Source organism: Apostichopus japonicus, chromosome 14, assembly GCF_037975245.1.
Source record: "Apostichopus japonicus isolate 1M-3 chromosome 14, ASM3797524v1, whole genome shotgun sequence".
In the NCBI taxonomy this organism is placed as follows: domain Eukaryota; kingdom Metazoa; phylum Echinodermata; class Holothuroidea; order Aspidochirotida; family Stichopodidae; genus Apostichopus; species Apostichopus japonicus.
This window is the reverse complement of record NC_092574.1, coordinates 9324869-9341557: the sequence shown is the minus strand read 5'-3', so window position 1 is coordinate 9341557 and position 16689 is coordinate 9324869. Positions and strand designations below refer to the sequence as shown.

Below are 16689 nucleotides of genomic sequence, written 5' to 3'. Positions count from 1 at the left end.
ATTAATGATTCAAAGACCACTTCTTGAATGGTTTACAGGGAAAGAAAGGGATTGCGAAGGGGTGAGAGGGTAAGTTTGGTTAGGGAACAAATTTGCTGCGGCCCCTTATCTAGTGTCTTGTTCCCCATATGATAAGTTGGAATTTTTTCCTTTTGCTAGATATTCTTAAAGTCCGTTTATCAAAGATCTTGCTGCCAATGGGATCCAGGCTAGTTAAGTGGCTGTTTACATGTGGATGGACGAGACTGGCAATATCTCAATCAAAAGTTTTCAGGCAAGGCTAGAGTTTGAAGTGTAGGCTATCATTTCTTGTTTTTTTATTTATTGACAGGAACCGGACCGTTCATTCGGGGGGCTCTTCAGTAACAGCATCTGGAGCAGTCCATCGACCAACGGCGCTGGAGGGGGCTGGAACCTTTGGTCCAGCGGTCCCAACAATAATAACAATGGTAGTAACTTTTAGAAAGGTCAAAGGTTAAACACGTTTTAATTGTACACCACAATTCTTCATGATCTCTCTCTGTAACAGTTAAAGCACATTACTTTAAAAGCTACCGTTGAATTCAGTTTTTGGTAGACCATATTCTGGTATGTTTTTATGGCCTCTGGACGAACATTCATTCTCCTGGACACTTGATTTAATGATTGATACCCTGGTGTTCACAACCCTGATTTGTGAAATTATCAAGTACAGGGTCATTCCTTTTACAATAATACGTATGTCCATTGGATGGCTGTCCAATGTGCAAAGTGAGTATTATGTTTTCTGTGTTAAGATTTAATCAACAGTCGTAGCGATTTAATTAAGGTTTTAAGGTCAACCCAACTGATAAAAATCTAATGAAAGCAAATCACTTTGTTTGCCATGTCTGGCATAAATTTTGGTACTATTCGGAGGAGTATAAATTAGTAATAAACTCCTTTTTCTTCCCCTTTTTTTTCGGGAGATGTCAATATTCTTTCCTACAATTAAACGAGAGAGGGGGAAAGGTCCTTTTTATCATCTAGTTTTTGATCCCATTGGCATAAAATGCTGCAACCCTATTAGTTATTTAAATTGTGTAAAAACAAAAGAAGTGTTTTCTGTCTTTGTAAGTAGTGAGTATCTCAGAGTATTTATTTTTTAATTGTCTTTTGTTTTTTTCTCACCAAGACAGACATTGGTTTATATTTGTAATGTTTAGAGAAGTTTATCATAGTTGGTTGTGTTTTTTTAAAACGTTAAATAGAGAATTATATATCTATATATTTGTATATATGCAATGCTAGTGTGTAGGATAATTTGTAACTTTTCTTGATTGGAATATTTTTTTCTGTTTCAACACATGCAAAACCTCCTCTTTTGAAAGTAATTTATCTCTCTCCCGATTAACTGTTTTGTGGGTTAGGTTAATAGAATATTTTGGATGAGAAACAGCCGTTTCTTCAAATTCTCCAATCCTGACGTCTTCTCTCTACCCTACGTTTTCACATACAAGAAAAGCCGAAGATTGAATATTGGAAACTAGGTAGATACTGTTCGGTCCTCTGCATATTTTCAAAAAGTGGATGTTCTTCTTCTGCTTATCCAGCTGCGTATAGCTATGAAACTTGTGTAATTTCCTGAGTATATTTTTGATTTATTTTTAATTTTTGGCAGTTGTACTTAAGATCTTCCATGTATTATTATGTCTTGGATGATTAACAATGTGGAAGAAGAACCCTTCTCTGCTTGTTTTTAGAAAATGTTTTTTTTTAGTTCAATTGTTCAGGAGTGTGGTTACATCATGATACGGTTTATTGATGGATTATTGATTGATCAATTGTACCCTAGTAGTTGTTATCAAGCTAAAAACTAACCCCACTAAATGGACGGTTGTACAACAAAATGTATAACCCATATTGAACTGTCAACTTTTCCCCATGAACTGATTCACTTTCCTTAGGAGGGGAATATTGTTTTTGCATCCTAGAATGTTTTGAGAGATGATAAAATTTTATATATTCGAATATTCAAGGGGGATGGGTGATGGATGGGTGGGGGGAGGTTAGTTTTGTTGCCTAACAGCTTTATAAAAGCTTTCTCGATCCTTGTATTAGATTAAAGTAAAGTTACGACGATTGATTGAAATCATACCTTTTGGAAGATATTTGCAGACTGGGTCAAGGATGTGGTGTTTAATATATTTTTTTTTCAGTTTACGGAAGAGATCATGAATGAATTGTTGGTGTACAAAGTAATTAAGTTTCATTGCTTGATGTATTAATTAAATGTTTTGTTTTGTGGTGTTATTTTTCTCTTGACTATTATTAATCTTTTTCTGATATTTATCACTACCATTGCTTAATGTAGAAGATGTAGTCTGCGACTCATCGAAAGACGGTCAAGTTTTATAACTCTGACAAGTCTAAAATTTTGTTACCCGAATTCCAGCGTGAATTTAGTGGTAGAGGCATGTTGTTTTTGTGCCATCGAGAATATTTTCTCTCTGGATTCAACGAAATCCAAATCTTTCCGTGAGTTGTAAGTATCGCTATTTTATAGCATACTCTCTCATCAGTCGAAAGAAATGATTATAAGAGAGTGGACGCCTGATTGGTCGAGTTATCTCCCATGAAGCACACTCCTATTATACCCGACTACGACTTTTAAATGCCATAAACTTCGTTTACGAAGTGCGACTATACGCCTCTTTCGGCAGCGCACCACGACTGGGTGCGGCTGCTATGAAATTGGCCCAAGGAACCGATTCTGACACTGTGAAGCCTCTGCGAGTCTCCTTGTTTTAAAGCCCAGAGTGCTAACTATCAATCTTGACAACTTTAAACGTCAAATTTTCAACTTTTCTCATAAAACATGCAGTTTTGAGGTGGTTTAAGGTAGTGTTTAAACATGGTTATTATTTAGCCAGACTAAGTTTGGAGAAAGGCAACGGTAATCGGGAAAAGAGTTAAAGAAGAATGCTGCTGACAACCCAAAGGGAAAAGCTAAAGGAGTGTAAAAGCATTTTTTATTTTTCAATTAGAATTCTGCTGCTATCCACTCTAATGAGTCAAAAATTAGTGATTTAGTCAATTAAAAAATCAGTAGATGTCTGCTTGGACCAGCCCCAGTTACATCTGTTTTCCACTGCGTATAGACCGTTTGTCAATATCTTTGACAAAACTTTAACCAATGCAGAAAAAAGCTTTCATAGTTTGCCCACATCTTGCTTCAGATGTGAAATAAAAGGATGATAAAAAAGACAGATATTCAGTGAAAAGATAAAAGCTCTAATTCCAAGAGATGTTATGGTTCGTCAATATTGACAAACTCTTAACAGAAAGGGGGAAAGAATAATTCATAGATTGCCCAAATTTTTGCTTCAAATTTGATAAAGGATAATCAGGTACAGATATTCAGCGATAAGATGAAGTTTCTTTAATGACATGATGGAAATAGTACTGATTAAAATGCTTCTCTTTATTTTCCTTCGTTTTTTTGCACCGGTATGCTATGCAATAATTATTATGTCTGTTTGTTGATGGGTCACTTTGCTCCCAAATATCACAAAAATAATATCACATCACGGATGGTAGGATCACTCGCATTTGTTGACATTCACCGTACGTGTTTTTTTTTTTTGTTGCTCTCCAATCTTAGTCTGAAAATTGCTTTTAATTGTGTACGATTGTTGGCCTGATTTTAAGGTCTGGAAGAAGTTAATGCAGCGAGGAGGTTAGCCAGCAGAGGAAGAAACCTGCATGACTCTTTGAGAGGGTGTTACCTTTAAATAAAAATCGAAGAAGTGCAAACTTCTGGTTAAAAAAAAAGAGAAATAAAAAATATTACAAAAAAATGTCTCTGGTCTCTTTGTTTTGATTTTGTCTTCTGTTCATCAATTCTTTTTATGCAACTTCTCTGAACCTGTACCCTCAGTTTATGAAAATGCAGGCGTTTTGTCATTCGAGAAATACGGAAATAATATTTGCATGTACCAAATAAAGTGATGAGTTTCATTTTGGAAAAGCGCAGTCACAATTTAGGACTTTGGAATTTGATTCATTATCATCACTGTTCCAGGAAACTTTAGGCAAGATGAAACATTTGTAATGTTCTTTAAAATAATGAAATATTGTTCTTCCAGTCATGGGGCATTTTTGGGTTTTGTTAGATAGTCATGGTTCATTTGTTACCACAGCCATGGTGAACTTGTTTATATTATAGTTGAGAGTAGTTCTTGTGTTTCTAATTGGGTTTCTACTGTTTGTCTAAACCAAGTGAAACCCTTCAACGAATTAAAATTGACAACTTGCGGTCATTGTTATTATATTTATATGATCTTATGACCCAGTGGTCATGAGCTTGTGTATGATTTGGTTTTGTTGAAAGTACAATATTGTCCCAAAGTGTAGCATTTCAGGACTTACAAGACAAATTCAACATTTAGAAAGGAGGCAAAAGAAAATATTCATCATTGCTTTTATAAAATCCTAATTTTGTTCTTTTGTCATATGAAAATTTCACAACTTTCTAATAAATTTCAACAATTTCACAACCAGAAATAATTTGTGCAGGCTCTCTTAAAATCTGAATATTGAGAAAACCTTGTTTAAAAATATGATTATGAGAGTAAAGATGAATCAGAAACTAGGTAAAAAATTTGTCTGTCTTCAAATAAAGAAAATGTTTATTATCGGTCAAATGATTCTTTATACAAATACTTCAATCGTGCAGTTGAGAATACTGACATACATACTGAACATTGACATACTGACCAAATGATATACAAACCAAGTTTTGGAAAATATGATAGTATTACCCTAAAATGAAACAAAACTGTACATTACTTTCAAATTAATCTCTTATTTCTCTGTCACAATGCAAAAAAAGGAAATTAAAAAATCTATCAGGAAGCCCTATAAGTTCTCAGTAAGTTCATACTTTATCAAAACAAGTTAATTTATTTATGTAAAAATTGCACACATCATAATTGCAGATAAAATAAATCCATCATCAGCAGTGATTATAAAATGATAGGTAAACAAATATCCAAATTCATTATAAGAAACAATTTTTACTTTCCAACTGTTACGTTTAAAACTTGGAACGATGTTTTGTTCATCTTATAATTGCCTTAACCATCTCAAAAAATTCTTTGAAGAGGATTTCTATGTGATGGGATGAAACCTTGATGTACACTACTTCATACTGCTAGTATCCAAAGTGGTTAAGACCAAAACTTGTGACAATGTATTTGTAGGAATTGATGACAATAGGCGCAGTTCTGTTTCCTTTTTGGTATTAACAAGGGGGCATGCACAGCCCCCTTGAAATGGCAAGCTACTTTGGCTCAGGAAAAAGCTAACCTGAATATGTATCAAATTTTGAAGATGTCATAACGAAATAGTACCATACATTACCATTAAATCTGATTATACAAGATTTTTACAAGATCTATTAAAGCCGTCAGTCAAGATAATTCCTGTAATTACAAGTTTTACTGTACAGTGCTACACCTACTGTGCTGTTAATAATGCCAATAGTATTTAAATAATTTCTGCTACAATTTCAGATATATGACAGATATATCCTATCAAATGCATTGTTTTACTCCTGTTTCCTTTCACAATTCATTTCCAATCCACCAACCACAATTCGTCTCCTTTGCCAATCCACCAATCACAATGAAGTTTTATCCTATAATTTCTCTGAAAATTGTCACTAATATTCATTTCCTATATTTCTTTCATTACTGCTAAATTGTCATTTAAACCCCTCTACCAAAGTTGGAGGACCACAGCCCAAATTCATGTTTATTTAAGTAGTAAACTGAAAGATTGAACATTCATTAATAATATATTATAATAAATTCCCATTAATGTAGAGTACAATCTGACATGTAGTTCCTGTAGCATACTCTCAGAGTACCAGACCAGAACAGGTCATATATGTGAATCTCCCAGTACTCAAACACTTTGGGTACCAGATCAGAAAATTTTAGATATGTTAAACTATTCGGTAAATTACTGTTGTACCAGATTATTATTCTGCGGGTACATAATCCTTTCTAATGTTTTCCAAGACTTCATAACATCCCACACGTCCCACATAGAAAGAGGTAGAACAGACTATAAACAGCGCACCTTGTTGCGACTACAGTGGCTGCGGGCTATGCAATGCAAAGACCTCTTCATGCAGCTCAGGCACATGTTTAGCTCTGGGAGGACCCCAGTCCTTGAGGTCTGGCCTAGGTGACATACGGTTAACGATGTGATGTCTAATACTGTAACCGGTCTCCACACACTGAGAGAGAATGATCACAATTTGCCTGCAAATAGAGAAAAAACAAGAAGGGGGAGATGAAAAAAAAAGTTGGATTAGTCCATGTTTCTTGAAAGAAGGGGGAGATGAAAAAAGAGATGGGTTAGTTAGTCCATGTTTCTTGAACTACTGTGTGTCTGTGTGCCAGTGTTGCAATGAGTCATGACTTGTATCGCTAATGTGAGAAGTGAAGTGACTCTACCACTCTTTCTCTCTCACGAAGATGTAACCATCTGCGATTGGTGTCCATGACTCGACCAGAGTCTTTAAAATGAAGTGATCAGTTACAAATATGCAGTATGACTCAGTTCGAAATGTTCTAGCAAATTTAAAGATAATTTCATAGTGATAACTGGAAAGGAAGCAACACATGCTAAATACTGATTCGACTTTAATAATGCTGGGCTCTGTTGCTGGTGCTGTTGGTAAAACGTGGACTGCAGGAGGGAATGGTAGATGGATACATATCGGCTTGTCAAATGACATCATGTGAGCTAAAGGTTACTTCCAAATTAATTTCTTACCTATGCAACGGTGGAATGCTGTCAGCAACGACTAATGTTCCTCGTGACGACACAACGTTAAAGCTTCCGTTGCAGTCACAGCGTACGTGAAGGTGATGGTCGGGATACCGATTCTCCACCACGATGATAGCACCGGACCAGCCTTTACTCAGGTAGTAGCATGTGACACCTTCTCTACCCTACAATGGAAGGACAAGAACAACATTAAACAATCAATCTATCCAAATCAGAGATGTCAACCATAGAATAGCATCTTTATGATGGAATCATTGAGACTCAACTTAGCTATGTCGGAGCTTGAAAATTTTATAATGCCTTGCAAATGTCAGACATGTTGATTGACCAATTTACAGAATTTTGGAGAGAGTAATACAACATTATATTCTTCAAACGGGTTCACTGGAATTTGAAACCACACAAAAATACAGTTAAAGCACTGTGGATTTGTTGCATTGCACAGCATGTAACCAGGAACAGGTCAAAGCATGGTACTTCTTTGATATCCTTTAATATTAAGTCAGGATACAAGTCCCTGCTGCAAATCCCTTACAATGACATCTCACGTACTCCATTCTTACCTCATGCCGATTGCCTTTCTGAACAGCCAAAGCTATGATGGTTTGGGCGATGAGAGAATACGGTCTCATTGCTGAGGTGTACATCAATGGCCTTGAACTGTGCATAGCTACGACGTAGGGAAGAAGAGTGACTCCTGGAATATAAATCCAAGAAGCAAATCATTTTGTGAATATTGACTTCCACCAGTGGTCAGGCCGAGTGGATAAATGTTGGAGGCATTTGAAGCAATGAGGCTAGCAATCAGGAGGTTTGGGTTCGATAACTGGCTTCTCCTACATACGTGGTTCGCTTCAGCGTCGTAGAAATAACTGCCTGATTATGATTATCATTATTGTTGTGAGGAACAATAGAAGACAATAAAGCTATAGTGATTTGTTATTGTGATTTCAAATGTTGACTGAATGATATACACTCCAAGATGAAGGGGCCTCTTGAGATGAAATAGAAGAAATCTTACCAAGGATATCGAGAGAGAAAATCCTGAATGTTTCTTCAAACTAACATTGGAAATGGGAAGCAAAAGCAATAACATTAAAAAAGAAAAGCAAAAAAGAACAACAAACAAGAGGTTACCTGTGTACTGTTGATTAAGTTTTAGATTGTTAAAGCTACAGCAAAGCACAATGTAATCCCCGGGTTCTAACATCGCACTGCAGGATACGAAAGCTCTCAACTGACGGCGAGCGAAGGCGACTACTCTCGGCTCGCCGATGACTTGGTCTCCATTAGCTCTGACGACCATGATCAAGAGGTCGGATGGGACGTCTGTGAGTTTCTCGGATTTCCTAGAATATTAACACAAAATTAAAAAACCAGAATATTGATAAAAGTTTAGTTTGGTTTATAAACTTAAGCAAAGGATGATAGGTAGGACAGAAGAGAGGGAGGTAAAAGAGCAACCACTCTGTTGTCAATTGTTGCTGAGATTTAAGTTGGTGTTTATAGGAACCAGACAGTTGTACATGGTAACTTCCGATAACAAGATAGATATGCTCAGCTTAATACTATTGGAGTGTTAGCTCAGTGGTTAACGCCGGGTGCCTTTCAATCATAAGGTATCCCCGGTTCAAGTTGCTCCCAGATTAATGTATGTCGTCCTGTTACAGAGTTGTTGACAATTAACAATTCATAATCATGGACGTTAAATATGAATGTAAGAGACTGACTTCGGTCAGCGTGCGGATTTGATAAGCCAATGAGGCTTCTTCGCGAGTTCCTGCTTGCAGGAGGATCTAATATACATACATACACACATACATACATACAAACATTGTGCCATGCAGTTAGTGAAGTAGTATAAATATGCTGAAAGCCCTTCACCAGCCTTTGTTATATCTCTTAGGTTTTATAGGAACCAGACAGTTTTACATTGTAGACACTTCCCATAACACGATAGATGTCCTCAGCTCAATACTACTGTGCCATGCAGTTAGTGAAGTAGTATAAATATGCTTGAAGCCCTTAACTGGCTTTTGTTATACTTCCTATTCGGATATGTGAAAACTCATGAAAAGTACTATCATAAAATGTTTGAAAAATGACCAAAACCAAAAGTCACTGTTACCCAATTTGCACAAATGATATCTGTTGGCTTTAACTATAACCCTGACAAGAACCATATTAAAACTTAAATTTCGCAGCTTGCAAGCAAATCCTGGTACTAAATTGCTGTCTGGCTAAACTGCTATTTAACATAGTTGAAAAATCCCCTATGTCCGTACACAGGCTGATAGAAGATGCAATTATTACCTCCATGTTTGGTAAAGTGTAAAGTCAACCTCCGTCGGCCTGTCCAGTGTCACCACGGTAACCTTACAGGGATCTGAGGCGGAGGCTGGAAACGAACCGTCCACTCTCACTTCAGACCAGCCTGGATGAAGTTTGCTGATATCGATGGTGTCAAAGTACCTGTTAATGGGAGACATAGCTACACTTATAAAGGCATTTTTATAACAGAATCATGTTTACTAGTATTAAGGGCGAGGAAAATTCCCCAGGCGAAATTACGACTGCACTTCAAAATTTGAGATTAGAAAATGGAAACAGCTTTGAACCAGGTTTCCGAGTGATTGTTAACTTATTATAATATTTTCCTCTCAAGAGAGGCTTCTCAAAGTATCCCCAGAGGGAACTCCACTTTGGTCTGTTTACTATTATATTTAATTATAATGGAGTAGATAAACTGGTCGGAAAGTAATGTCTTACCAAATGCCCTGAGAACCCTGGTGAGATAGCCAGGAATGTGCCTGAATGTCGAGCAGGGTGAGAGGGAGGGTGGGAGGTATGGGAAATCTTTGATGCAAGTAAGATTATATTGCCAGCTTTCACAAGGTTAGAGGTAGTGTGCTTAATCTACAAGATATTTTAACTTCATATGACTAATAGAAATGAAATGTCTGACATGTCTTACTTGAGGATATCTGCTAAGGATATCCAAAACACGCCACCTCTTGCTTCGTGGGCCCCAAGGGCATCTCTGAGGGCAGGGGTCCACTTTGATGAGTTGTCCGACCAGTCTCCATTCCACGAGAAGCGGCCCCATGGGTTACGAAGCCTCAGGAGTCTGCATGCAAACAATGATGACAAAATACAAAGCCAATAGTCAGTGTTGCCTCCTCATAAATGCAGCAGGCTAAAAACTTGATGAAAGTTTCAGAAGGATCTGAGCTATCGAAGAACTAATACAGTATTATATTAAAATGATTTCAATGTCTCAGTGATATAGATGCTTTGTGAATGGGAATATTATATAAGGCTTATTGAAGTCTGAAGACCAATGGCAATTACTGCTCACTCTTACACATCGATCTAGTTCTCCGCTGAGCAAAAATCTGCTTATATCAGACAGCTTCTTAAAAATTGAAGTTTATGAAGGACTAACATTGCAGATGGAAGTAACAGGAAAGTAGGACGCCACTTTGGCTATGTGATTCCTTTCCTTCTTGGCATAAGAATAATAAACGGTAAAAACCGAAAAACAAGATTTTCTAAGTATTGGTCATTACTGACTTTAAGTGATCAGTAAGGTTCTAGACTTAACTATCAAAGTATGAACTTCATCCAAGCTTTACTTTGGAAGTTATCATGTTTGTCAGACTTTGACCTCTGTTGACCTCAAATGACCTTTGACCTTCAATAAGATTCTTGTAAAAAGCAAGAGCCGCACACCAAGTATGACTGTTCAACCATGTTTACGACTAGGTGTCACACACACACCATCACCATCGCATAGAATCCTCTTGCCACCTGGAAAGGAATAAAATCTGGTTAAAAATATAATAAACACAGGAACAAAGAAATGACAAACCTGTTTCCACAGATATCCTGAACATCCAGAACAGAATAGGAGTGTCTACGTCTCAGTCCCAGCGACTGGTACAGCTGTTCATCCACCTTCATATTGCCCCCACCACAGGAGGCACCCATCAGGAAGCTGAACCATCAAAAAAAGAAAACGAATTGTGAGGCAAATACCGCAGGAGAATATAGATATTACAAGCTGCTTGTGTTCCCAATGCCACATCTTCTACCTGAGCACAAAACCTTTTTTTAATTTTTTTATTCTAGCTGATATTACTCTCTCGATTAAAAAGTACTGAAGTTTGTAACTTTGCGCTTGGGGAAGGGGGTAGAGGGGGGCATCTGTAGAAGAGAAGCATCCATTTATGGGTGTATGATTGACATTGAGAGAAACATTTGCCTCATAGGAAGCCCTCCTTTCTTGAGAGCTGTCACTACATAATTAGAGTTATGAAATTATGAAACTCAATATTTTGGATGTCACATGTCCTGAGTCAATGAGAAACATTTCTCACACTTTCCAAATATCTTAATGAATAGTCATCATTATCAAATTTCTTTTATTGGCCATTGGAGAAGCTATAGAAATACTTACCCTGCTTCCTTGGAGCTGAGTATTGTCGCCCAAATCAGACTTTCATTAACTGAGTTTTCTTCGCTACCTAGTGAAAAGAAATCACGATAGAGATTGTCGGAAAACATTTAACTAGACGTGCATAAGGGACGGTTTGTCCAACGTCTATCAAAGCTGCACTGTGGTGCTGATGGAGGAGTTTGAATCCTCTATGATTGAATCATAATCGAGTCGGTAAATGACAAATCTTCCACGCTGGCGATAATCTGCTGAGGATTCTGATGAAGGACAGGAGCAGGGTAATGTGAACAAGACGTTTAAGGAGTTACGAGCTGGCATACGGCTTTTTATAGTTTCACTGGTACAAACAAAAATCTGCATAGCACAGAAGTGGGTAACTGTTTGAGACATAGGGAGCCTTGATTGGTTTAGCAATTGGAAAAGCAAAAATGAATAATTCTGAATGATACATCAAGGAGTCATTTTCAACAGTGAGTAAAATTGGGACGTTAGCGAATTATTCAAATGGTTAGCAAATGTTCAATTTGACATTTCCTTAATCCTCCTGATACAGTTCACTTTTGAGATTTAATATTAAGAGCGTGTGAGAATCATTTCATATCAAGGTGAATCCTGAGTGGCTAGCAAATGCTTAACTACTAATTATTTCCGTTCAGGTTATTTCCTCTGAAGAAATAAACACCTGAACACTGGGAAAGCCAACTTACTTGATATAAAAATTTAAAATAAAAAACAATTTAAAAAAATTAAAAAGAAAAATTTTGGTCAAATTTGACATTCTCGTGGGTACTGACTTTGTAGTTTCACAGTTTCGCAAGAAGCTCCTGTTAATGTCGCCAGACCCTCCCAGCAACGACCAGAGATGAGGGCTTCGTACGAGCCGTTCATCTTGGCGAGCGCTTTCTCAATCAGGGGCACCCAGAGCTGTTTCCTTTTAGCCTTGAAGTAGAGAAATATTGATCATCAGTGATGCAAATGTAACTGCAATCTAGTCAAGTTGTAGTTGTCTGAGATCTCTGCCCACAGACATTTCTCATAAAATTTCAACAGTCGTGCACGGGCTCGTGAGAAATAACTAAACATGATACAAGATGATAAAGATCATTTTCTTTGTGAAGCTGTTACCATCAGGGAATGATATGGTAGTCTTCAAAGTTTGCATGCAACTGGGCTGCCCGTATTTCTCTTAACATGGTATCTGCTCAATTGCTGTTTGCATTTATGAATAAACTGAATGAATGAATAATATAATGTAGGCCATGTTTTTAACAACTAACTTCCAAGAAAGTTATCGGTTTATTACATTAATAGACTACTGTATTGGCAGCTGTTTTTAAGTCTCAGAGCTAAAGAATATGAATGTTTCACACTCTAAAGGGGAAATGCCCTTTAAGAAAAACTTTAAGGACAAAATAAAGAAAATGGAAAATAGATTGCTAAACAATTACAGCATGATACCTTTGAGCACACTAGCAACCCATGATTAGTTGCTGGTAGCAAATCATCAATTAGTATGGTTTGCCAGCGTCCATCGTTGCAAAGGCGAACTTGATAGGCGCCCTCACTATTTATCTCTTTGGTTATCATGATCTGTTCCAGCAACTCAGGTTTTTCTGCTAGAACTGAAAGGGCACTGAGAAACCTGTAACATTCAGAGAATTTCCATTGTCAGATGAAAAACAAAAAAACATTCTTGTAATATTAACTGCATATTAACTGCATAACAACCTACAGTAATATATAGAAATTAAAGGAAATATAGAAATTAAAGGAAATATACAAGATAAAGGAAATATACAAATCAAAGGAAATATAGAAATTAAAGGAAATATAGAAATTAAAGGAAATATACAATTTAAAGGACATATACAAATGAAAGGAAATATAGAAATTTAAGAAATATACAAATTAAAGGAAAAACAAATTAAAGGAAATCTACAAATAAAAGGAAATCTACAAATTAAAGGAATATACAAATTAAAGGATATAAACGAATTATAAAGGGAATATACAAATTAAAGGAAATATATAAATTAAAACACCGTAGATATCTGCTGCATCGTCTACACAGTTTGCAGCAATACCCAGTCGTTCGCAACTTGATTGTCATTTCAGTGACAGCCTCTGAAAACAGTGGCATCAAACAAAGCAAGTCAACCTAAACATTAAAGAAATAAATGAACAAAATGGTGACATAACCTCTCAATCTCTTCTAACTCACCAACAATCCCCAAGAAGTCCCTGCGAGATGTCTGCCGGGGACACCGGTAAACGAAAGACCTTCCAGGGTGTGGTGGGGTTGTCTTTGTGCTCGTGTAACTCACTCGGTCTCAACCACTTGTCCACCTTTCCTGCCAGCTGGGTGCCAGGGGTGGTGCCGAACAGTGAACTTGGCGCTGGTTGGAAGGAGTCGTCGACGAATGGCAGAGCATGCTGACATAAAACAGAGGTAAATTAGACTACATAATGTCAACAGGAACTAAGTGATCTTTAAAGTGACTGCTAGTAAACATAGTCAATGGGTATACAGTAAACTCAGAACAGTGTAATAGAAAAGTCTGTGTTAAAAGTGCCTTTCAAGATACATCACTCCTACAACAATAGCTTGGGTTTGCAACAATTTGTCTCCTTCCCTCCGCATCCGCCCCCCCCCCTGGCCCTTCCACCCTGGCCCATTGAGAAAAATTACATCATCATACTTTCTTTTCTTGTTGAAAATGCTATGAGAATCAATCTCTTTCTCTTGTGGTCAAAACTAAAGATATTTTAGTTCAGTTTATCCAGGGACATTGCTCCATCTATAAGAGCTGTCATATTCTTACTAACAAGTTACTTGTAAAGAGGTAGAATTTTCTTATTACTTTCATAAATGTTACATTTATGACCATAATAAAGGCAAACTGGTTGTGTTGATTTAAAGTTAACTTTACAGATGATAATTCTTTCAAATGAAGGAAATGAATTTTTGTGTCAGGGGGACTGCTCGTACAAGCTAATGCTTTTTCAGTCCTGCTCTACCACCTTGTTTTATCTTGACTATGTACTACTCCTCTTTTATTGTTGTGGACATCTCAAACTAAAACTCAAGAATAGTCACTACTCACTACCAAACAAAAACCAACAAATTACATTAGATGACAATAGTCAATGTGATACAGAATTTATAAACAGATGAAATTTGAGCCAGAGTTTTGAAATCCCTTGCTCTGATAGTTGGAATCTTTACATACCCCCTGGCAGATAGACCTGATCCTCTTAAATGTTTCATTTGCTTCTTTGGCATCTTGCTGTCTCCTCCACTCCATAGTCATACTTTTCTCCTTCTCTACACTGTATCGTTTCATTTCCTCTTCCTTATTTTCGCCGGTCCTGTTAATTTTGCACACAGAGCAGGAGAGAGAAGTCAGACTGTTTTCAAAACTGCAATGTTTGCAAATCCACGTCTCCCTGTTTTTCTCTTTCTGGCGTTTACAAATGTTACATTTTCCATCGTTGCTCTTGTTTACAAATGTGCACTTTGAGCAAGTCCACTCTGAATCTGACCTAGGCTTTACTGGAGGGGGCCACTTGATACCTGTAAGGGATGGCTTTGGAGATTCGACTGGTGTAGTTACTGCGGTTTGTTCTTGCAAAGGTTGTGACTCAGGCTGAGGGGTGCTAGCTATTTCAACAACATTATCATTATTATCTGCAAAGGAACAGATCGGACAGGCTTTATTCTCATCAGTAGTGTACGGGTATCCGCAGCTGTCACAGAATATCTCAATGGCGCCCTCATCTTCGTCGGTGATGGTTATCGAGTCAATCGTACTTGCTGGAGGATTTTCCTCCTTTGGAAAGGAAGTCTTGAATCTCTCTGGTGCTCCACACATATTGCACTGCTTAGCTCCCGCACCGTTGATGTAGGTGCAACGACCACATGTCCATTCTGATGATTGCATATTCATGTCATTACTTTGGATTATCTCAGGAGGAGGAGAACTAGTGGTTGGTGCGGAATGGAAGTTAGCTGACGATCTTGGCGGAGAGGACTCGGGGGAAGATGAGACAAGATTCTGTACTGTGTTAACAGCTGAAGAAATCTGGTCTGGTATGCCAGAGAAAAAGCCTTGAGCTTTGTCCAGGAACTTCCTTGGGGAAAATGGTTCCTCTGGATTAGGTTTTGGGCAGTCACAAGCCACACATGTATTGACTGTTTGCTCATTGATAAGGGTGCAGTTTCTACAAGTCCAAACGTTTTCTGGCGGACCAGACATTTTGCTTTTGGCAACTTTCAAGGGAAGCCGGCTTCGAGATGCAAAAGAAAGATAAAGATTTATAAAAGTCACTCATAAATTTGCTTTAAAATCCTAGACATGTGTGCAGTGCAATATGCATGCTATAAGACTAACACCAGTAATGTTTTTTTTTAAATTGTAACAGAACACAAAATAAGTTTACAAGAATGCAGTAACACAATGCGAATTTACTTAAAACCTTGTAAAAGCATTTGTTCTGTCCAATGCACTACAGGTGCAAAATACCAGTTGGTAAATAAAAGAAATGGTCCGCAGAAATTTTCTCATGTAAATTGGTTGGCAACATTTGTCACATAATGATATCGTTGAAAAGAATCTACAAGGCTACAAAAGTGGAATTTGTTAAGTAATTTAGGTTGCCTGTGGAACTTCCAAATATTTTCCTATAATATTACCCATGTTATAATGTTGATGTACCTATATAAGAGGTTTTAAAGTTGAAAATACAAAATAATATCCTAAATGTTATTTCATGTACATAACAGTGCAGCTAAATACAACACAGGAGGCAAAGTTAGGGATACACAAATTGCCTAGTAGCATGGACACTTCGAAGTTCGGACACCTAAGCCTTAAAACACCCTAAAACTATAACTTGCTTTTATTGACAAATATGTAAGTACTTGCTAGCACACGGGTCATTTTGGAGAGAAAATAACTGTAGCTTCGTATGTTTTCGTGAAATTGGCTCTTGCTGTAGGTTATCATAGTGAAATCGTGTATTTTTTAGGAGTGTCCGAACTTCGCAGTGTTCCGAACTTCGCAATACTGACTATATAGTAGTACTTACTACTGGGCTAAGGTTATAACTAGGCCTAACCTAAGTGTGAAACACTAGGTACTGGTAAGCCTACATATACAATCATTACTGTGTTAGGACGCCAGTTCGGCTCGAAAGTTTATGCTGTGAGATATCAGCTGAAATTTTAATAGCTGGAAGAAACATGTTGTAAAGGTGGGTGATTGATCTCGATGTAAGATGTATTGTTAATTTCATACTTATGAACAAAACCTGAGACTTGAACAGCTAATTCGTTGGTGTTTATTTGGGTAACCGAGAGCCACTGTTTACCAGTTTGCCTTTGGCAAAGTTCGACGACTAAATGCAAC

General features: G+C 37.3%; 2 protein-coding genes across 3 annotated transcripts in view; one reads left to right on the top strand and one right to left on the bottom strand.

Moving 5' to 3' along the window:
• LOC139979912 (transmembrane protein 131-like) overlaps positions 1-3820 on the top strand; it is a 63893-nt gene extending 60073 nt beyond the window's left edge. The window contains exon 35 of the mRNA XM_071991132.1: positions 332-3820. Within this exon, the coding sequence (XP_071847233.1) occupies positions 332-463 (132 nt within the window). The 3' untranslated portion in view covers positions 464-3820. The remainder of the gene's footprint in view (positions 1-331) is intronic.
• An 801-nt stretch (positions 3821-4621) lies between these two features.
• Positions 4622-16679, bottom strand: LOC139979913 (calpain-15-like). 2 transcript variants are annotated; one of them, XM_071991133.1, is made up of 13 exons: positions 16579-16679; positions 14512-15568; positions 13503-13714; positions 12740-12923; positions 12076-12220; positions 11282-11348; positions 10694-10819; positions 9797-9949; positions 9136-9294; positions 7960-8171; positions 7386-7519; positions 6808-6986; positions 4622-6290 (listed from the first exon to the last, which is right to left on the bottom strand). In XM_071991133.1, the coding sequence occupies exons 2-13, from the start codon at positions 15535-15537 to the stop codon at positions 6116-6118; spliced, it is 2772 nt and encodes a 923-aa protein (XP_071847234.1). In that variant the 5' UTR covers positions 15538-15568; positions 16579-16679; the 3' UTR covers positions 4622-6115. The 2 variants fall into 2 exon arrangements, with proteins under 2 accessions (XP_071847234.1, XP_071847235.1); XM_071991134.1 differs by having other exon boundaries at positions 16592-16659.
• Positions 16680-16689: the final 10 nt, after the last annotated feature.